The sequence below is a fragment of the Coenobita brevimanus genome, chromosome 72 (genome assembly GCF_032717465.1).
Source record: "Coenobita brevimanus isolate Jiangsu-jjx chromosome 72, ASM3271746v2, whole genome shotgun sequence".
NCBI lineage: Eukaryota > Metazoa > Arthropoda > Malacostraca > Decapoda > Coenobitidae > Coenobita > Coenobita brevimanus.
In genome coordinates, this window is record NC_137025.1 from 40390975 (window position 1) to 40413877 (window position 22903).

General features: G+C 40.1%; 1 protein-coding gene across 1 annotated transcript in view; it reads right to left on the bottom strand.

Annotated features, from left to right (window-relative positions):
- LOC145407110 (glutamate receptor ionotropic, delta-1-like) overlaps positions 1–22903 on the bottom strand; it is a 58052-nt gene that overhangs the window by 29304 nt on the left and 5845 nt on the right. The window contains exons 4-7 of the mRNA XM_080278129.1: positions 20933–21086; positions 11612–11770; positions 9887–9981; positions 4356–4408 (exon numbers count right to left, since the gene is read on the bottom strand). Of these exons, the coding sequence (XP_080134255.1) occupies positions 4356–4408; positions 9887–9981; positions 11612–11770; positions 20933–21086 (461 nt within the window). The remainder of the gene's footprint in view (positions 1–4355; positions 4409–9886; positions 9982–11611; positions 11771–20932; positions 21087–22903) is intronic.

The window sequence follows — 22903 nt, forward strand, 5'->3', positions numbered from 1 at the left end:
GGAGTAAACCCTTCTCTGTATCCTCCTACTTTCTCTATACTCATTTTAGAGTCAAAGGCCGCTGCTATGTAGCCTACGAGTATATGTATGCAACAACATATCTTGCTCTCGTGTTCCTAATCTTGAATCTTCTGAATTCTCAACTTGCTGGCTTTGACTATTCTGTCATTCTCTGTCTAAATATATCTGTGTTGATTACTTTTCCCTAATTCTGGTGACTTTGAAAAATTCTTCGACTATCTTACCTCTAAGAAGGAGCACATCCTATCAATTTCTCCTCTTTCTGAAATCTCCATTCTATGTGATTTCAATATTCACCACCACCTTTGGCTTTCCTCTCCTTCACTGATCCACCTGATGAACAAACCTACATCTTTTCTCTCCTAAATGACTTGGAGCAGCTTACACAGCATCCTATCCATATCCCTGACGTCTTTTGAGAGAGTTCCAACATACTTTACCTTTTAATTAAAACTAACCCTCCTGCTAACGTTTTCTCTCCATTGGACTCCTCTGATCATATCCTTATCACTTTACTTGTCTTATAACTCCAGCAAGGCCTGTAGACCCTCCCAAGAAATGGTGGCTTTAGAACTTAAGAAGTGCTGATTGAGAGGCGCTCAGGCAGTACTTTGATTTCCCTGGGAATGATTACTGCTTCCATGGGCAAGAGCCATCTGAGTGTGCCTTGTGGAATACAGAGCTTATTCTCTCATGCATGGAAACACACATTTCTTTCGCTTACCCTGTGACTGTTGCAAAAAAGCTTGGTTTTGTCAAGCTTTTTGTAATGCTCTCCACAACAAGGAGACAGCCTTCAAAAGGTGTCGGAGCCAACCCACCCTTAATCTCATACCGGAGCCAACCCACCCATGAATCTCATCTCTTTTATGTTTCTGCTCGAAATCATGCTAACTCTGTCCTTTGCTCTACTAATATATATATATATATATATATATATATATATATATATATATATATATATATTCGTACTAAATGCACTGTTTCTTCAATTGATAAAGCAGAACACTCTGCTCAGACTTGCTCCTCCAGTTCCACCTTAGATGATTTAAATGCTGTTCCTCCATCACTTAATCACTTACCCCCTCTGACTTCCATGTGGCAAACATTAAAATTTCTTCAACTGATGTGTCTGCTGCCATCACTGGTCTCAACAATAACAAGGCATATGGGCCTGATGGGGTCCTCCTGTTGTCCACAAGAACTGTGCTTCTGTGCTTACTCACTGCCTAGGTAAACTCTTTTATCTTTGTCTGTCAACTTGACCCTTTCCTTCTTGCTGGAAATTTGCTCTCATTCAGCCTGTCCCAAAGAAGGGTGACCATTTCCATCCCTCCAACTATCGCCCAGTTTCTTTAACTTCGTGTATTTCTAAAGTTTCGAAGCTGTTCTTACCAAAAAAACTGAAGGTCCCACCAAAGGGGGAATCACACCAGCCGCGAGCCGATACATATCTAGCACGATTCTTAATATGGCCTTGACCTTGACCTACTTTCACCAATTTCGAACTCATAGGAGATTTTCATCCCTACTACACACCTGAAAATTTTTTGATATTATCTTCAGCAGTTGCAAAGTTATCGTGCTAAGAGACACACAGACAGAAAGACATACTGAAAACAATACCAGCATTGCAATTGCAGCTGGTACAAATTAAAGGACCTTCTCTATCATAACCTTCTCTCCCATCATTAGTGTGGGTGTATGGGTTCTGCCAGGAACGATCCACTGGCGATCTTCTCACCTTCCTTTCAGACTCCTGGTCATCCTCTTTTCGGGAGTTTGGCGAGAGCTTTGGTATTGCACTTGACATCTCAGGCTTTCGATCGAATCTGGTATAAATTTTTAAATTCCAGACTGCCTGCGCCTTCGTCTCTAGCTTCCTTTTCAGTCGCCCCGTAGTTGCTGATGTAGACGGCCACAGTTCTTCTCCTGTGGCTCTCAATAGCGGTGTTCCTCAGGGCTCTGTTTTATCACAGTTCTCTTCCTTCTATTCATCAATGACCTATGCTGTACATCAAACCCTGTTCACTCATTTGCAGATAACTTCACCCTTCACCTTTCAATCCGCTTCCCACAGCATCCATCTCAAAAGTCACTTCAACAAACAAGGGATGAGGTTATATCACATTTAATGGTTGACTCGGTTCATACCTCTGATTGGGGCAAAAGTAATGTTGTTTTCAGTGCATCTTAACTCAGTTCTTACATCTTTCGACCGGTCAAAATCTACCACAGGAATATCTTCTAATTTTTAACACCCAACTCAATCCTTCATCATCTATGATCTCATCTGGGGTTAAATTCTCTTGGGATTTATCTTGGAAAGATCATATTACCTCTCTTGTAAAATCTGCTTCCAAGAGATTAGGTGTGCTAATTCGATCCCATGCCGTTTTTACCCCTGCAGTTATTGACTTTATACATGGGTTTTATTTGCACCTGTGTAGAGTACAGCGCTCATGTGAGGGGAGGCTCTCCACATCAAGCTCTTTCCAACAAGGTGAAGTCAAAGGCTTTTTGTCGCATTAGCTCTCCTCCCTTTACTGGTTCCCTTCAACCTTGGTCTCTTCGCCGCACTGTTGCATCTTTATCTCATTTCTATTACTGCCTCAATGGTCACTGCTCCTCTGAACTGACAGCTTGCATCCCTCCACCACTATGGTAGGCACGTTGCACCCGTATAGAAACAAACTCTCATCCCTTATCGGCCCCACTCTTTAATGCAAGAGTTAACCGATATTCACAGCCATTCATGTATGCAACAGGTCAGCTTTGGAACTGTCTATGACCTCCAGTCTTTTAAAAGCAGTGTCTCCAGACATCTCGATATGAATGGATGTTAAATTTGGCTCTCTGGTATTACCAGCTGCGATAGCGAGGCTAGTACTGTCTTCAGTTTGTGTGTGTGTGTGTGTGTGTGTGTGTGTGTGTTTTAACATGATACCTTCGCAACTGCTCAAGATATCATCACAAAATTTTACAGGTGTTTAGCAGAGAAAAAAAATGATCACGAGTTAAAAATATGTGAAAGTAGGTCAAGGTCTGTCTCTCTGTTACCACGATAACTTTGCAACCGCGCAAGTTATCATCACAAAATTTTACAGGTGTGTTGTGGGGATAAAAATCTCCTACGGGTATTGTTTTCAGTTTGTCTGTGTATCTGTTAGCACGATAACTTCGCAACCGCTCAAGATATCATCACAAAATTTTATAGGTGTGTGGTTGGGATGAAAATCTGCGAGCTCGAAATTGGTGAAACTAGGTCAAGATCAAGGTCATATTCCAAGCCGCGCTACATACGTATCGGCTCACAGCTGGTGTGATTCCTCCCTTGGGAAGGCCTCTAGTCTCGTTTATATTCTTACTTGGATGGAACAATTTGTGGGCTTCTAGCCTTTGATTCCTTCTTCCTTGCATAAAAAAAAAAAGTTTATATCAATGTTCAAACCACAAATCTTGCCGCCTGTGTTATTTAACAGATAATAAGGCGTAATCATTTTTTTTTTCCTCGGCTGGACACAATCGTCTATTGGACCTGGAGTAAAGTAAAAGCAACGAAAAAGACATCTCTCTCTCTCTCTCTCTCTCTCTCTCTCTCTCTCTCTCTCTCTCTCTCTCTCTCTCTCTCTCTATATATATATATATATATATATATATATATATATATATATATATAAACTACTTATATTGAAGGACATCTTTTCTTTTTTCTAGCAAAAGTAAGAAAAAATTATTTTTCTTTGAAGACGCTCATCGTATTGAAGGAGTTGATGAAGAACTTTTTTTTTTTTTAACAGTACAAAACATCTCTCAAAGCTAAATAGCATTGTCTGGAGGGAGCAACAAAAAATGTAAAAAAAAAAAAAAAAATGTCATTCTTGTGAAAAGTTTGACATGAAGTGTACTGGGGCGAATCAAGAAAAATATCATTGTTAACCCATTCAGTCCAATGATATGTTTTATTTCAGTACTGCTGACTACAGACAATTCTGCTTAGCTTCGGGAAGATATTCTGAACTGGAAAAATTAGAAATAAATTATTAATCCTTTGAACTCGAGAAATTTTTCCTCAGAGCTATAAAATCATCTGTAGACGTCTATAATAAAGTGGAACAGGACGTCACTGCTGGGGGTTAACTATCACATTTTCTAACTCACTCTGAACTGAATAAACTCTGGCAAACGCCAGAAGTATTTAATAGATTTTTCTAGGCCATAAGGGGTTAAGGATCAAAGTATTAGCTCTAAGGCTCTTTGAGCTGGATAATACTGTGTAGCATCAGCTAAAATACAATACTAAAGTTGACGGGACCATGAGAGGGTTAACTTACTTTCCTGCGTGAATGCCTTGACGATCCACAACACCGCGTGGGAAATAATGTTTCTGTCGGGGGAAAAAAAATTATATCACTCGGTGGCACCGATATAACTGGATAGCTCAAGTGCCTGGTTATACAAACGTTCCTTAACTACTTCCCTCTTACCTAAGTGGAGAGTGGTGGGCTGTAGGAGAAGGGTAACAGAAGCCTATAGTTCATTAGGTTCACATTCCAGATGAATCTACAACAACAACAACAAAAACACAGCAGCAACAAAACAACCACTCTCATTCTCGCCCTATCCCTTATAGTTTCTTTCATCCTCTTCCCTATGATGGTGCATTTGTTTATATTATTCTTGCTACAGCCGGTCGATTTTGTTCAACTTATGAGAGCTCGCTGCAGTTATGTTTGGTAATCGCCGTAATAAGCTATGTAGACGATTCTACAGTAGTTGCTTTCAGTAATATAAAGTTACCTCATTCTTAACATCCTTTTCCAGCTTGCTTTAGAATGAGTGAAGAAAGCTTTTCTCCTCAAGAGTGCTTGAATAATTCATATCTGAGAAAATTGTGGTAGAACACATAAAATTATTTTAACTAATTTATTTTTGTAGTGCCTCCCTTACCACAGCTGGCATCTATCCTTCAGTGTAAATGACTGTCAGAAGTTTTTATGAATAGAATATATGGGAATGCAGTTTGTGTGAAGCAGTTCATGACCAGCCATTATTTGCCAGCATGATCATCTATTATTGTTCGGACGAGTTAGCAGGAACACCATCCTTCCGCAGAAGTTTGGTATGCAAAATTTTTTGCCCCATACAGCGTGTAAAGTTTTCCTGCTTGAAGAGAACCAAAAGTTTTTATTTTTTAAGTCTCGTCCACTGAACCAACCATGGCATCTGATTATATTTTGAAACTATCATGAAAATTTTCTTCGTTGTTATATAACTTTTCCCAGGAAAAAAACAAAAGCATAAAAGACACCCAATATTATTCTTCTAAGTAAGAAAAAAACACGAAAACTTTACTCCCCTCGGCTCTTGGGCCAATAATGACACGTACTACCTTTTCTAAAATGTCAAGAAGTTGCCTTGCAATAGTTCTAGTCAATTTTAGAAAAACAAGGAAATGTGGCCGAAAAAGACTACAAATGCAAGATTGCTCGCTTGAACACGTTCCACACCTGTGATGTGAAGGTTTATTACTTAATATTCACTAGCTTTGATTGAAGCTGGCTTTTTGCTAGTACTGTATTTAAAATCCCTTCCACCATTTAGTGATGAATAGCTGTTACAACAGACGTAACACACTATATTTAGCATAATGTTAAGGAAGATTTTAAATCCAGAATAAAACACACACACACACACACACACACACACACACACACACACACACACACACACACACACACACACACGCACACGCGCGCGTGCGATTATCTATCTATATCTATCTATGTATCTATCTATCTGTCTGCTTATGTCTATCTATTTATCTATCTACCTATATACATACAGTCACACACACACACACACACACACACATATATATATATATACTACCAGAAGAACCCAGCGTTGCCTTTGTAAAAAGCTATGGCTTGGCCTACTGGCACTTTCTTGGGCTCCGGGAGGCCTCCATCCCTTGGAGTAAGCAGTTCATGGAGTGTAATTCCCTGCCTATAACCCAAGTTAAAAGGAAGTATATCTGTGCAAAATGTCGTTTTCCTGAATTTCAAAAAATCATACTACCACTATCATCACCGCTAGTATCAATGCCATGACAGTCATCAGTACTGCTATCATCACTATCATTATCGCCACTGCTATTATCATCACCCCCTGTATCATCACTACGTTTCTAATCTTTCCTGCCTCCCAGTATTGTCTTCCTATTGATTCCTTTATAATGTAATACATTATATTCACTTCAGCTAATGTGATTTACAGGAAACTCCACTTACACCATCCTTTCACTTACTTCATCCTCCCACCCTACACCACTCACCTGTCGTTGCCACCCTTCCAGTAATGCCACCCCCTCACCTATACCACCCAGTCATCTACACCCCATCCTCTAACCAATACCACTCAGCCACCTAACATAACCGACTCCATTAACCCTTGTCCAGCTGTAATTTGGGATTTTCACTGGTCTCTTTCTGCCTCAAACCTGGTCGCGATGGAGGTTTACCTTTGTGCGACGTTTCGTTTTCCATGGTTAAAAACTCTGTTCGTTATTCTCTTCATCCCCACCTCTGACTCTTACCTTCCTACCCATTCCGTCATAGCGCTATCCTTGTCATTCGCCACAACGGATATGTATTTCACCATTCTTTGCATCTACACCATCCACCCACCTACACCAACTTTCTACCCACACCAACCTCTCATACACTACCCTTCCCATCTATACAAGCCTCTTACCTACTCCAGCTTCTCACCCGCACTACTCTCCTACATCATCCTTTCAGCTATATCGCACACCGACCAACACCTCCCTTTAACCTACACCACTCCTCCACATACACCACCCTCTCCAGTAACTCGTCATCTATATAGTTAGTAAGGGGTATAGGAAAGGCCTGGAGCCTCCACTCTGTCGAGGGCGCCACTTTAGCAACTTTAAACCAAACTAAAATCATCATATAAAGTTACCCCTTTCAAACCCCTTTGGAGCCATGTAGATAGTTCTCCCATAATTTCTACAGCAAACACACACACACACACACACACACACACACACACACACACACTAAGAAAAATCTAAAAGTCAAGGAAATAAAACTAGATATACCATCACAAGTAGAACTGATTGCAATAGAGATCAACACATCTGAAGGTAAAGTAATTGTAGCCAATTTGTACATGCCACCCAGATCAAACACATGGGAAAGAGACGAATATGAGGACCTGGGAGTGAGTACAATTCAGAGTATAAGATCATTACTACATAAAACGGAAGAGAAATCGGAAAGAATTATACTAACTGGGGATTTCAATACAAATATAAATTGGAATACTCTAGATATAATTAACCAAGAAAGCTGTTGGGACCAAAAGCTCCTGGATCTCGTACAAGAGTTTTTCCTAACGCAACATGTGAGGGAAACCACCAGAAAAAGAGGACTTGATGTACCTTCAGTGCTAGATCTAATATTTACTAGGCAAGAAAATGATATTGACAGTTTACTATATCACCCTCCACTCGGCAAAAGCGATCATGCAGTACTAAATTATAACTTCAGGATAGCATATGACATAGTAAACAGCAATGACAGTTACAAAAAGAGCCTAAACTATAAAAAGGGAAATTATCAAGACCTAAAGAAGTATTTCTTAGAAGTTGATTGGGAAAATGAGCTTAGAGGACAAGATTTAAACGCTGTATATAAAAAATTCTGTGAATTTTATGAAATAGGAGTCCAGAAGTACATCCCACAGCACAAAGAAGCAGATAAGAAAATACAGAAATGGTTCAATACAGAATGTAAAAAATCAAAAGAAAGAAGAGATTTGTTGTGAAATAGATACAGAAGACACAATAGTGAAAGGGCATATAATAATTACAAACAGGCAAGAAACGACTATACAAGAATAAGGACGGAAGCCCAAAAACAGTTTGAGGAGGATATAATAAATAAAAGTAGTGATCAACCAAAGCTGTTTTACAGCTATATCAGAAGCAAAACCAAAGTAAAAGATATAATACAATCCATTACGGACGAGGGAATCACTTATACACAAGAGAAAGATATTTGTGAAGCACTAAATAAGAATTTCCAATTAGTTTTTACAGAAGAAAAAAATTTTGAGAGGGACTATGTGGAACACGCATGTCCACACATACTACCAGATATACAAATAGCAGAAACAGTAATACAGGAGGAGTTAAGAAGATTAGACAGAGGAAAAGCAAGTGGTCCTGATGAAATTTCATGTTGGGTATTACGAGAATGTGCAAAGGAGTTAAGTAAACCATTATTTTTAATTTTCAAGAAATCCTTGAGTCAAGGTAAACTACCTGACATTTGGAAAAAAGCAAATATTGTCCCCTTATTCAAGAAAGGAAATAGACAAAATCCACTCAACTACCGACCAGTATCACTGACCAGTGTTGTAAGCAAGGTATTAGAAAAGCTTATAAGAAAAGCTTGGGTAAATCATCTAGAAGAACACAGTATGATAACAGAAAGACAGTTTGGTTTCAGAAAAGGAAAATCATGTGTTACTAATCTGTTGAGCTACTATGACAGAGTAACAAACATAATTCAGGAAAGGGAGGGATGAGTGGACAGTATCTATTTAGATTTCAAGAAAGCTTTTGACACAGTACCACACCAAAGACTTTTATGGAAACCGTACCATCAAGGAGGAATTCGAGGCAAACTGTTTTGTTGGATGCAAGACTTTCTCATAAAAAGAGAAATGAGGACAGTACTAAGAGGAAACTACTCATCATGGAAAGAAGTGACTAGTGGAGTACCACAGGGTTCAGTGCTGACACCAATCATGTTTTTAGTGTATATAAATGATATAAACAGTAACACTGGAAATGAGAGCTATCTGAATATGTTTGCAGATGATGCAAAAATACAAAGGAGAATTACTAACACAGACTCTTGTAAAGAGCTACAAGAAGAATTAAACTTCATGAATGGAGTAGTACATGGCAAATGGAATTCAATGTGGACAAGTGTCATGTAATCAAGTTTGGTAAAAGTGGAAAAAGACCTGATTGGGATTATAAGTTAGGAAATAAAACCCTATACACATCAGAAAGAGAGAAAGACCTAGGTGTGATTATCAGTAACAGACTATCTCCGGCTGACCACATCAGCGAGAAGGTATGGAACATGTATACACTGTTTGCAAATATGAGAATAGCATTCACATACATAAATGAAGACATGCAAAGAAGGATAATAACATCATTCATTAGACCAACCCTGGAATATACATCAGTAGTCTGGAGTCCTCATCTCAAAAAGCATATAGACAAGATTGAAAAAGTTCAAAGGGCCGCTACAAGATGGATACCAAGCTTAAGGGACCTAAGCTACGAAGAAAGACTAAATAAACTGAATCTACCAACACTACAGGAGAGAAGGAAAAGAGGTGACATGATAATGCTATTTAAGTGCATATCAGGGAAGGAGAAAATAGACATAAATGATTACTTAACATATGGAGAAGCATCAGCAAGAGGACACTGCAAAAAACTGCATAAGAAGAGAGGTGATAAAGACGTAAGGAAATTCAGTTTCCCAAACAGAGCAATTGATCAATGGAATGCACTACCGAATGAAATAGTGTGTTCCAAAACAATTCACAAATTTAAGGATATGTACGATAAATATGGTTTAAGACACGGGACAGTACGAGCTTGACTCATTCCTGTAAAGATACAATTAGGTAAGAACAATTAGGTAAGAACACACACACACACACACACACACACACACAGATAGAGAGAGAGAGAGAGAGAGAGAGAGAGAGAGAGAATCAGATTATTAAAAATACAAAATAAGATTACCTGGTCGGTATACCGATCATGCGTCCTTCCTGCCATGCCACCAGAGCGAACACGGTACACACAGCCAATGTCGACGCCAGTATCAGTCCCCACACCTGCAAGTACACACACACACACACACACACACACACACACATACACACACATTTTATTCCATTACCTTGGGGTACAGCTTTCGATTTTAGCTAAGTAAAGAAAAAAAATATCTTTTAACATGCATGATGATGTTTCGCCCACTAAAATGTATAGCATTTAAGTTATTAATGATTAACACCCTACAGTGCAGGAGTGAAATTAATCTTCATGTTAATGAGTACAATGAAAACTTGGATGCAATACAGCGAGTGACATTTCAGTATGACGTCTTTACAGTAAGTGGTTCTTTCATTAGACAACTATTACTCAAACAATGTATTTTCCTAGGAGACGCGTTTTAAATGCTGAAGGAGATCTCTTTCAGCAGCTGTGGGGAGGGTAAATAGTATATAATAACTTTCCTGTCTGAGAGAATTGGCTGTGTGGTCGGAAGTCTGCTAGGTGATTCAGGACCATATGATAAATATCCACTGATAATGCATCTTAAGCAGAAGTTATTTCCTTTACCCCGCCTTTAAATAATGCAATATAAATTTCACTAAGTGCTAGGAAAAGTATGGAGTTGCGACTGCTCTAATTCTTTGCATGTACAATATAGTCAATTAGTCAAATGTCAATGTCACAAGACAAAGTCAAAGGTTGGCCTGTGTGTGTTTGTTAACAAAATTACTAAAACAGTTTTCATCCGATTTTAGCCAAACATGTTGGAAGGGTTGAAGGTCAGACATGGAGTATATCTATTATTTCTTTACGAACAATGGGTTAAACGTCATGGCCAAAATTCAAGATAAGGCTATACAATTTTTAAACGATTTACACCAAATACTGGGAAAGGGTTAAAGGTCAAGGAAGCACAGAAATTCAATATGAGGAAGATCAACCAAAAGTCAAGCCCACAAGGCAAGATCAAAGTCTGGCCCTGGCCCATGTGAGTGTTATACAAAAGTGACTCATACAGTTTTCATCAAATTTTAACTAAACTTGGAAATGTTAAGGGTCAGCAACAAAGTAGACCAATTATTTTTAAGAACAACGGGTTAAAATCAAGGTCAAGGTCAACTTAATTAGTTTTTTATTGATTTACACAAAACTTAGAGACAGGGTTAAAAGTCAAGGAAGAGCAAAGGGATCCAGTTCTGAAAACAACCAGTAAGGTGTGAAAGTCCCAGGCCAAGGTCAGGCTTCGACCTATGAGTTTGTGGATGAATAAATAACTAAAATAGTTTTGATTTTATTTCAATCAAACTTGGTGAATGGGTTGAGGATCACCCAAGAGTGTAACCTATTCTTCTTGAAAGAGATAGGTAGCAGGTCAGTCCCACTCCGAGGTCAGCTTAAACAGATTTCATCTGATGTTGGCTGAGCTTTTGAAACGAAAAGAAATTCAATTCTGAACAAAACTACTCAAAGGTCAAGGTCACAGGGAAAGATCAAAGTTCATGGTCACTGGAAATGGTAAGCTAAAACTATTCTGACCTGATGTGAATCAAAGACGGTGGAATGGGTAATAGTTAGGTAAGAATGAAGTAATTCAATTTTAAAGGTCAGAATGACGGGAAAATAATTGCTTTGTAAGATGTGCTACGAAGCCTCCAGTGCTACCTCTACGGCTAATAATAATAGACTAACCGTGGGTGTGAAAGGCTTAAGGAATCCCGCCATGTCGCTGTGCTGGACGGGCCGCTGCATTAGGATGGACTCCTTGTCGCTGTACAGAGACACAGAAAAGTCCGCCACCTGCTCCCTCGACCAGGTCACACCGAACGGGCCAAGGGCGATCTCAACTTCCTGCATCAAAGGTTATATTATAAAAAGTTAAAAAGGATCTCAAACTCCTCTTCCTAAGAGATTAATTTTGCTTACTGTACCTCCCAATCCTCTTCTGTGTTATTTAAACGAATCTAGTATCGTCATACTCTGTGCATGTAACTACCGTACAAGAGAAAAATAACCAGCCGTGTCCGAATATAAAACTGTTGGGAAAAGATGTCAGTGAGTCTTCTTAACGACGAGATACGGGCACAAGAGTAGTAGGTTGGTATTCTCGTTGAAGTTCCCCAACACCTTTTCTTAAGTGATTTGTTTTGTTTATTACACCTTACGTTCCTCTTCTGTGTAACAAAAATCCTTCTAGTATCTCCATACTCAGCATAAATAACGTACAAAAGGATATTAACCAGCCATATCAATAAATAAATCACTAAGGATGAGGTGTTAGGGAGCTTCCTTACCCCACAAGAATGCAAGCCCCAGTCCTAATCTGGGAGGCTTGCTAACAACTTCCTTTTCAGCTCATTACTTGCCATGGCATGTTGATCTACTTCTGTATTTTATTTATGTAGTGATGCTGATATTGGCCACTTCGATACTGTGACGTCTTTCCTATTTTATTTTTCCTACTTCCAAATACTTTTACTGAATTCAGGAGATAACTTTTGGAATTGGGGAGTTAGCTGCAGCCTTCATTAATTCCCTTACAGCTGTAGTTCCTTACAAACCGGGTAATCTGAGAAAAATAAAGATACATCATCGAGTTGAACAGAGCAAATCGAATAACACACAAAAGCAAAACAAAGTGCAGTATGCAAAATGAATGTCTAAGAACGAGGTGTTATAAACCAGCAACACCGACAAAAGCACGGATCCCAAGGAGGCATTCACGTGAGGTATGGAAGCACTGGAGCAGCTCTGTACTACCAGTTCGTTTCAGCATTTTGTATTCTTGTATAAAATTTGAATAGTCTTTGTCGATACATGAAGACATAATAGGAAAAAAAATCATAAAAGAAATACGCTAGGAATGAAGGTTAAATTCTCCTGGGTTGAACCCTTTCAGTACAGTGACATATAGTTGGTTTATACTTGTTTTTAATGCCGGCGATTTTATATACTTGAGAGAGACCCATAATGAAGGAATCATAATAGCTATTATTTATATCCTCTATTGGCATTAATATAACACAATATGTATAGGCATGTACAGTTATGGGCATTAGTATAATATATCATAGCACAATATACACTATAGCCTACCACTTGCACAACATGCAATGTCTAGGGTTCGGGTGGAGACATACACATCCTCTGATCAGAATGCAAAACACATAATATTTTTCAGATTCCCATTATGCAGCAAACACGTGGGGTAACTGCCGTACGCCGGCTAGGCCAAGTGGCGGAAAAGTGCCAGACATTACATACCGAACAGTATATATTCCCAGAAATAGAAGGAGATATTCTGAAAGCCAGAGAGAACCAGAGAAGACAGAAGGAAGCTTAGTAGATAGGATAGTGTGGGAGGTTCGCCGTCAACCTGACATTATGTGGGTCACGTCACTCTGTCCATCACACCAGGATATAACAACCCCGTAACCCAAGAGTGTCTATATCTAACCTCCACTTACGATACAAGATAGACAGAGGGGCAAGGGAGATGAAGCAGCACATACCTCAGTATAAAACCCCACAACGAACTATCCAACGCCTCACGACTTTATATTGGTAGCAATGATTCTACACATCATCCACATTATCGACACTGGTTTTCACCTATCTACCTGTCTGCCTACATACCTCCCCTATCTATCTTACTGATACCTCCAGCTTGTAAAAAAGATATTCCAAATGGAGTAAAATTGCCTAGTCTTAGCAAACAAGCAACCAGACAAACAGAAAACTGACGGTAGAAAAGCAGTTACGAGATAATTTTTTCATTAGGACCTACTGTACATCATGATTACCATCACCATCCTTGTTTTGTTAAGGGGTTATTTCGTATCATCACCATCACTCTTTTCTTAAGGAATTATTTCACATCATCATCATCAACATCATCATCACCATCATCGTTTTTTTCTTAACTACGTATTTATCGTCATCATCATCATCATCATCATCATCATCGTCGTTGTCGTCGTCGTCGTCGTATTTCCCAAAATTACGCAGGAAGATAGCGATCCGGAAATGGGAAGAGGAAAGCCGATAAACAGCGTGCCAGTGCAAAAGGGTCACACATCCATTCATTCTACATTTAGGTCTCCGAAATCTGGCAGAGTTTGGAAATTTCCTGTTCTGCTGTTGATAGATGACACTATAAGAATATTTTTAAGTGAAGACGAAGGGGAACTGCAAGGCTTGGCGAATGAGTTTGGGAGAGTGCGTAAGGAGTGGAATCTAAATGTGAATGTACGGAGAAGTAAAGGTGTGGTGTTTGAAAGATATTGTGCCACTGAATTGACAGTGAGGCTGTGTAGTAAGGAGACGGAAAATGTGAGTGCATTAAAGTACTTCGGTAGCGTGATGTGTAAGGATGGAAGTTTAGAGGCCGAAGTGCTTGAAAGGGTTCACCAAGGAAGAAAGGTTGCTGGTTCATTGAAAGCAATGATAAGAAACTGAGAAGTGAGCATGGAAGTAAAAAAGTCGTTGCATGACAGTACTGTGATACCAACTCTAACGTATTGAGTTGAAGCTTGGACCTTGTTGGAAAGACACAAGTCAAGAGTGAGAGCAGTGGAAATAAGTTCTTTGAAAGGGGCATGCGGAGTTACGTGGAAAGACAGACTGAAAAATGAGGAAATGAAGGAACATTGTGATGCGGAAGTCTATGTGACAAAGAGTTAGGAGTAAATACAGTGAAGTTACTTGATCATATGTAGAGGATGGAGAGTGAGAGACTAACGAAGAGAGTTTATGTGAGTGAGGTAGAAAGGAGTTGAGGGAGGGGGAGACCGAAGATGAGATGGAGGGTTGGACTAAAGAGGTATATGAGAGAGGGAGGTGTAAGTTGGGGGGAGGGCATTGAAAAGGCAGGGAACAAGGCGACGTGGAGAAGATTTGTTTGTGAGCACCTCTTACAGGATTAAGGCGTCTGGCTATACATAGACAGACTGAAATCCCTTTATCAGTCCATTTATATTCTTTATCAGTCGTGTTATAGGTGAGGGCACCCACCACCCATTCATTCGATGTACGAGAAGTTCTGCCTTCATATGACTACAGTGTGTGACAAACCAAATAGTTCCCTGTAACCCAGGAAGCCAATTATTAATCTGGGTGATAACCGTATAACCAAATGACGCCTGGTATTCTAGTGCAGGGATTGTTAACCGGGGGTATCCATGCCCCTTGGGGGTATGGGGACCAAAATCTTGGGATATGGGACTCGTTCTTTGATAATGCAAAATAAATGTCATTTGCAAATAAAAAGGATATTATTCTATTGATTTTCTTTCCTATTCTGTTCCCAGTTATCCATGTGTAAAGTACAACTATTTGACATCGTTTGAAGTCATACTGTCAGTAATGGGACTGGTAATGATAATGATTTCGACAAACTGGAGAGTGGGGTATGGGGACATCATGGCCAATACACTGGGGGTCTGTACAGGAAAAAGGCAAAGATCTGTTATAGTGTCTCAAGCACTGAGCTCTACTATATAACATGGAGGGGCTTTCTCATGGGTAGCGCCCCGTTGTTTGTGTGTCCGCCGCCAGGGCGGCGCAGGTTTAGTGGCAGCCATGTTTAAGCACCACACCTGACGCTCGCACCCTTTGAAATCAGCTGATGAATCAGGAAAATATAGTGCCGTGGTCCACTGCGCAACTTACGGAAGCAAAATTGGGAACAGGAGTTCATAGAAAAGAGATGGCTTTACATTTCACGGGTATGAAATGCATCTTGTTGCTAATTCTCACAAGATTATTGGATATGTTAAATGGTCGAGAAAAAGATTGTTCCTTTTCAAGAAGCCCTGGTATCAGCATCTAAATGTATCATATAATTCGTAAACCTTGGCAGAAAATAATCATAATTTATATATAGTTTTGTATTATGATGCATATGTATACACAGATGCAGCAGCGAAACAGAAACAGCAAGCTATGAACAATTTTCCAATTGCTTTACCACAGTGGAGGCAACAAGTGTGGGTGTTTCAGTATGGCGGTCGTAAGTCACACGCTTGCTACGGAGATACTGTAGGCCCTCCATATTACAGAGCTCTGTGGGATCAAGGCACTCCAACCAGCTAGGACCCTTCATGGTTTAAATCCCAGGAAGACTGAGGCTAATTGCTTGCATAATACCACTCAGTGTTAGAGCGATGCTGATCACTCTCAACTCAAATGGTGGGACTGACTGACCTGATCCTTGGAGTACTTTTGATGAGGCAACAAAAGGTTTAGTTGAATGGACATTCCTGCATCCCAAGCATATACTGTACCTTGCTTCTTCACACATTGCCAGTTTAGCCACATATCACATCCACGCGATGTTCTATGCCACCTCTTGCACTCAGCCTCACATATACCTTGCTCACTTACTTGTTAATATTCATCCCGTTGCATGACCATAGTCATTTCTTCCTTTTGATTAACAAACTCACATCACATCTTTCATCAATCCTATATTTCTGTTTTTATCAAGCCTACGCAGTCCGTGTATATATGCCTTAACAGTGGGAGGAAAATGAATCCTAACGAGCACTGTTAGATAGTATTCTGTTTCCGGAGCTCTGGTATCAGTAGACTATTCGTTGCCTACGTGAAAGAGTGTTAGCTAGGTTTTTTAGGTGGACCGAGATTTTTTAGGTTGCTCTTGGGTTTTTATTATTATTATTATTATTATTACTGTTGTTAATATTGTTGTTGTTCTTATTGTTGTTGTTATTGTTGTTGTTATTACTGTTATTGTTGTTGTTGTTATTGTTGTTGTTACTGTTGTTATTGTTGTTATTATTATTATTATTATTATTATTATTATTGTTGTTATTGCTGTTATTGTTGTTGTTATTATTATTATTATTATTATTATTATTATTATTATTATTAAAGGAGAGAGAGAGAGATGGAGTTGGTAATGAATGGTGATGGATGGAATATCTCAAATTTGTTGTATGCTGATGAAGCAGTACTACTTGCAAATACCGGACAAGAACTTGGTAGACCACTGCAGAGTTTTGCTAATGTCTGTGAGCGTCGTGCCTTGAGAGTAAATGTAGAATAGAATAAATTGATGGTTATTGAGAGATAAGGTGACTCCCAGTGTGATACTAGTGTGTGTGAGACTGGAATTGGTGAAAGAGTTCAAATACCTGGGTACAGTGATAGAAAAAAATAGGAAAATGTGCATAAGAAGTGGAAAGTACAGTAACACAAGGAAGGAAAGTACTTGATGCCATGAAGGCTTTGATAAGAAACAAAGGCTTGAGTGCTGCAGTTGCACGAGGCTTACATGAAGGAGTGTTAGTGCCAACTTTAACAGATAGATTTGAGACTATGGTGTGGCATGAAAATGAGAAGACGACAGTGACAGCAGTGGAGATGGGACTGCTGAAGAATGTATGTGGAGTACAGAGAGTGGATAGGATACGAAGTAATGTGACTCGTGAAACATGCGGAGTGAGGAAGTCTGTGGACACCCAAATCGAAGAGAGTGTAATGAGATGGAATGGTAATGTTGAGAGAATGGATAACGATAGTGATGAAGAGGGTATATCTGAACGAATTTGAAGGAGAGAGGAGGCGAGGTAGGCCAAGAAGAAGGTGGAGGGTTATGGTGGATGAGTGTGTGAGGAAGAGAGATATGGAAGTTGGTGAGGCTGGAGGACTAACAAGAGATAGAGCTGTCTGGATGAATGTTGTGAGAAGGCATGATCAGGGATTTGGCACAGCTTTTTAACGTGACAGTATACGGATTGACATTATCGGATACCTTTATGTGAAGCTACAGAATGCAATGAATGTTTTTGGCGTATCAGATAGAGCCAGGATTCCGGTGGCTTGAATGATGAGTGAATGGAAGAGTGGCCCATTGGACTGGGTAAGCTTGGGCTGGCTGGACGTTGCTACTCTTCACTCTGCCCTAGAGTGGGAAAGGAGGTCCGGATGATGATGATGATGATGATGATGATTAGTAGTAGTAGTTGTAGTAGTAGTAGTAGTAACAGTCGTAGTAGTAGTAGCAGTAGTAGTAGTAATAGTAGTCTAATTGCTGTTGTTGTTGTTTTATTATTTTAATAATAATAATAATAATTATTATTATTATTATTATTATTATTATTATTGTAATAGTAAATTATTATTATTATTATTATTATTATTATTATTATTATTTGGCATCCCTTTTTAACGTGACAGCTTTCAGATTGACTCTATCAGATAGGAATATGCGAAGCTACAGAATGTGGTGAAATTTTTTGGCCTATCTTATGGAGCCAGGATTCCGTGGACTTGAATTATGAGTGGATGGAAAAAGCGTGGCCCACTGAATTAGACAAACTTAGGCTGTGTGGACGTTGCTACTCCTCATCCTGCCCTAGGGTGGGAAAGGAAGTCCGGATGATGATGATGATGATGATGGACTATTATTATTATTATTATTATTTTATTATTATTTGCAAACTGTGTTATCTACTTGCTCCTTCATGCTAGGGATTATTCCATCATTGTCCAGTAAATGTTCACGCTTTGGAGAGGGTGTGTATTTGAATGTGTGGTGGTTTGTTATTGTTATCAAGGGTGTCCATATATATATATAGAGAGAGAGAGAGAGAGAGAGAGAGAGAGAGAGAGAGAGTTTTTTTTCGAATTGTCTTTCTTAAGCGTTTTATGCAGTTCATTAATGGTTTCTTTAGGTTGTTTGTGGATTCTAGTTCTATTGCAGCCACCTGAACCCCTTTTTATTTTTTCTACTGTATCTCTCTTCCTAATAACTTGCTTTGTTACAGAAGATAAGTTGGGATAGAAGTTTTTCTTTTTTGTGTGTGTTTGCGCTAGGGATGTGGGATTTATCGGTTGTAGTTGTGATTGTAGTATAGTGATTGCTTGAGGAGTTAGCACAAGATAGGATGTGGTGGTGTGAGTTCATCGAGGCCCTATGCATCCCCGAGGGTGCCACAGGAATGATTGATTGATTGATTGATTGATTGCTTTGTATGTCCACAAGAGCTAAGGTTGGAAATTGTTAGTGCTTGTTCTGTCATTTGTTCACTGTGCCCTGTTTGCCTTTCCTTAATTTGTGAAGATTTTTTTTTTTTTACTTGGGTTGTTAGCAGCCGCGATAGCTAAGCTGGTACTGTTTTCAATTTGTCTGTCTGTGTGTGTGTCTGTAAGCACGATAACTTCGCAACCGCTTAAGTTATCATCACAAAAATTTACAGGCGTGTAGCAGAGATGAAAATCTACGGGTTCGAAATAGGTGAAGGGAGGTCAAGGTCATATTCCGGGCCGCGCTAGATATGTATCGGCTCGAGGCTGGTGTGATTCCCCCCTGGGAGGCCTCTACTTTTCAATGTGTGTAATGCAATAATGGGATGATGGTCCGATGGGAGGTCATGGAGGTCCAGGAAGTTTGAATGGTTAGTGTAAGGGGACAGGGGAGGTCGGGGGAGGAGGTATAGTACGCCATTATGTCTGTGTGGAGGACATGTTGGGATGTGGTAGTTGCTCAGGATGTTTTAATTTTTTTTTAAGTTGTTCTTGAAGTAGAGCTCCAGGACTGTCCTGTATTACAGTTTATGCTCATGACATGATGGGTGTTTTGCACCGACATAATTGGCTATTACTGAGTTCGGGATGATCTAGAGTAGAGTGAGAGATGGACTGTATGCTGATAGGGATGGTGTGAGTGGTGATACGTACATTGGTCAATATTATGAACCTGGGTCGGCATCAATGTGTAGCAGAGGTGTAGCATTTGATACACTTGACAACCTTCACATTATCACATGTTGGTTGGGAGCAATGACGTGAATGAAGGAGGTGTCCTATATTAGCTGAAATAACCCAGTAACTGTGATGAATGAACGCCGGAAATTGTTGCTCGACCACCATTTCACACAGACGCTGTCCTAGTTTTATGTGCGGCCCATTGTACATAATTACGTTTCTTTTTACAGTTTGTACTCCGATTTGTACTAATGATATTTCAGTGGTGTTGTTATTAGGTGTGCATTATTCGTTAGTTGATGGTGTCCTGTATTGTTTTAGTCTAGTGTAGATAATATTGTGTGAAGTGATGAACCTGTCTGTGAGCTTATTCTCTTATATTACTTCTACCAGCAACATAGGCTCGTCTCCAGAGCTGGATTTGAATTATAAATGGTACGACATTATGAGCTTTTAGATAGTGAAATTTTGTACACGAGGCAAAAAGGTACCGTAAGAACAAAAAGTTTTAATTTTGGTTGTAGTGTTATACGAGGATCTGGAATCATTTTCAGAACTGCTCCAGTCAGTACTGAATGACGGCTGGTAAAAATGCAGCAACAACCACCCTATAACTCATTTGATGAAAACAAATTCACCCGTCTACCTACTCGCTAATCTGCCCACCCACCTAGTGTAGTGTGTCTCAGGAACATCAGAATAACAGATAAAGTTTCCACACGCAGACAGAGAGAAGAACACAGCTTTAATAGAACTGATGTCGATGTTGTCTGTGTGTTATGGAAACTGTGTCGTTCTGTAGTTTTTCTGCTAATACCACTGATGTTTATTTGTAAGATCCTTAGCATGTGTGTGTGTGTGTGTGTGTGTGTGTGTGTGTGTGTGTGTGTGTGTGTGTGTGTGTGTGTGTGTGTGTGTGTGCTGGCTGGTTGGTTTTACAATGAACAGTGGGCGTGCCTCTCTCCCTGCTTCAGTTTCATGGTCTCTCTCTCTCTCTCTGAATGTAAGATTTAGAAAATAACACTACACTCCAGTTCACCAAGTTTGGCATCATCAGCGATGTTCTCAACGCCTGTAGTGTTGATGTGAATCCTCTACACTAGGTGAACCTCTGTTTATTACCTTGAGAACCAATATAAAGGCAATACAAAAAGATATATCCAGTACTGAGGATGAGAACCTTTATCAGTGCTACAGTTGTTGACGACATCACTGATATGGTGCCAGACTTGGTGAATGGAGTATAGTAATACCGAAATATATTGTACTGTACTAGTAGCTGACCTTCCTCTGCAGCATTCCCAGCATACCACTCCAGGACCCGTTGGCGAGTGGTACACCCCAAAGGCCGTCAGGTGGAGCCACTAGCTCGTATCTGAAGCAAAACATGCAAAATTCACCAATATAATTTTTATATGTACACGTATGGACGTAAGTACTGTTATGGACTCCATTTTTTACGATGAATAGCGAAAGAGTGAGCAGTGGTTTTCAAGACCTAGTGATATAATCTTCTGGGCCCCCAAGATTGTTTCAGACGAATGTGTATTTTTTTTTTTCTAAGGTATTATGAAACATTATTTGGGGTTGCATCCGTACAACACCTGCAACTCATATCCTCATTTTTTCCGTCGGCGCATTATGACTATCTATCTATCTATCTATCTATAGCCCGACGCCCTAATCCCGCAAAGGGTGGCCGCAGACAAAACGCCTCCAAGTCGCTCTGTCACCCACCATTTGACTACCCTCCCCCCAACTCACCCCCCCTCCCTCATATACCTCTCAACTCCATCCCTCCACCTCATCCTCGGTCTACCTCTCCCTCTTCCTCCCTCCACCTCACCTACATACACCCTCTTAGTCAGTCTCTCATTCTCCATTCTCTTCACATGTCCAAACCACCTCAGTGTATTTCTCCTAATCTTCTCAACCACATCCATATCCACCCCACAGCGTTCCTTCACTTCTTCATTCGTCAACCTGTCCCTCCATGTCACTCCACATGCTCCTCTCAAGTAACTCATTTCCACTGCTCTCACTCTTGACTTGCTCCCCTCTTGCAAGGTCCACGACTCGCTTCCATACGTCAGGGTAGAGATCACAATACTATCATGCAGTGACTTCTTAACTTCCATACTCACCTCCCTATTTCTCATCACTGCTTTCAGTGTACCAACAACCTTCCTTCCCTGCTGTACCCTTTCACGTACTTCATCCCCCAGAGTTCCATCCTTACTCATCACACTACCCAAGTACTTGAATGCACTCACATTCTCCATATCCTCACCATCCAACCTCACTGCACACTCTGTGACTTCATTCCTCTCAAACACCATAACTTTACTTTTGTTTACATTAAATTTCAGATTCCTCCTCTTACACACTGTCCCAAATTCATCCACCAAACCTTGCAACTCCCATTCATCTTCACTCAACAATACTGTATCATCAGAAACAGCAACACCGGAAGCTTCCAAATCTCACCCTCATTCATTAGAGCCAACCCCACATCCACTGCCCTACCCTGCACCTCCTTTACAACCCCATCCATGTATATATTAAACAGCCATGGAGACATCACACAACCCTGTTTCAGTCCCACATTGAGATCAAAGAACTCACTCAGTTCACCATCCACTCGCACCGTAGCCCTAGCTCCTTCGTACATACTCTTCACAGCACTCAGCAACTTCCCCTCCACTCCATATATTCTTAATACCTTCCACATACCTTGCCTATCTATTCTATCATAAGCTTTCTCCAAGTCCATGAAGGCAGCATACACTTTCCTTCCCTTCTCTAGATACTTCTCCACTACATCTTAGAACAAATATCTGATCTGCACACCCTTTTCCCTTCCTAAATCCCCCTCGTTCTTCTCCAACTAGCTCCTCTGTCATATGCCTAACCCTATCAATGAGTATTCTACCATATATTTTACCAGTCACACTAAGAAAGCAAATACCCCTATGGTTACCACATACTTCTCTCTCCCTTTTTCCTTTGTATAAAGGAACAATTATACCTGATTTCCAGTCCTCTGGAACCCTTCCCTCTTCCCAAGCCATTCTACACAACTTCCATATCCACTCCACAACAATCTCACTCCCATACCTAAGCATTTCACCACACACTCCATCAATTCCTGGGGCCTTTTCCAACTTAATCTTCTTCATTCCTTCCACTGCTTCCGACCTACTGATCTCTTCCTCCCTCCTCTCATCTCTTCTTCCCCAGCCATTCCAAAACCAC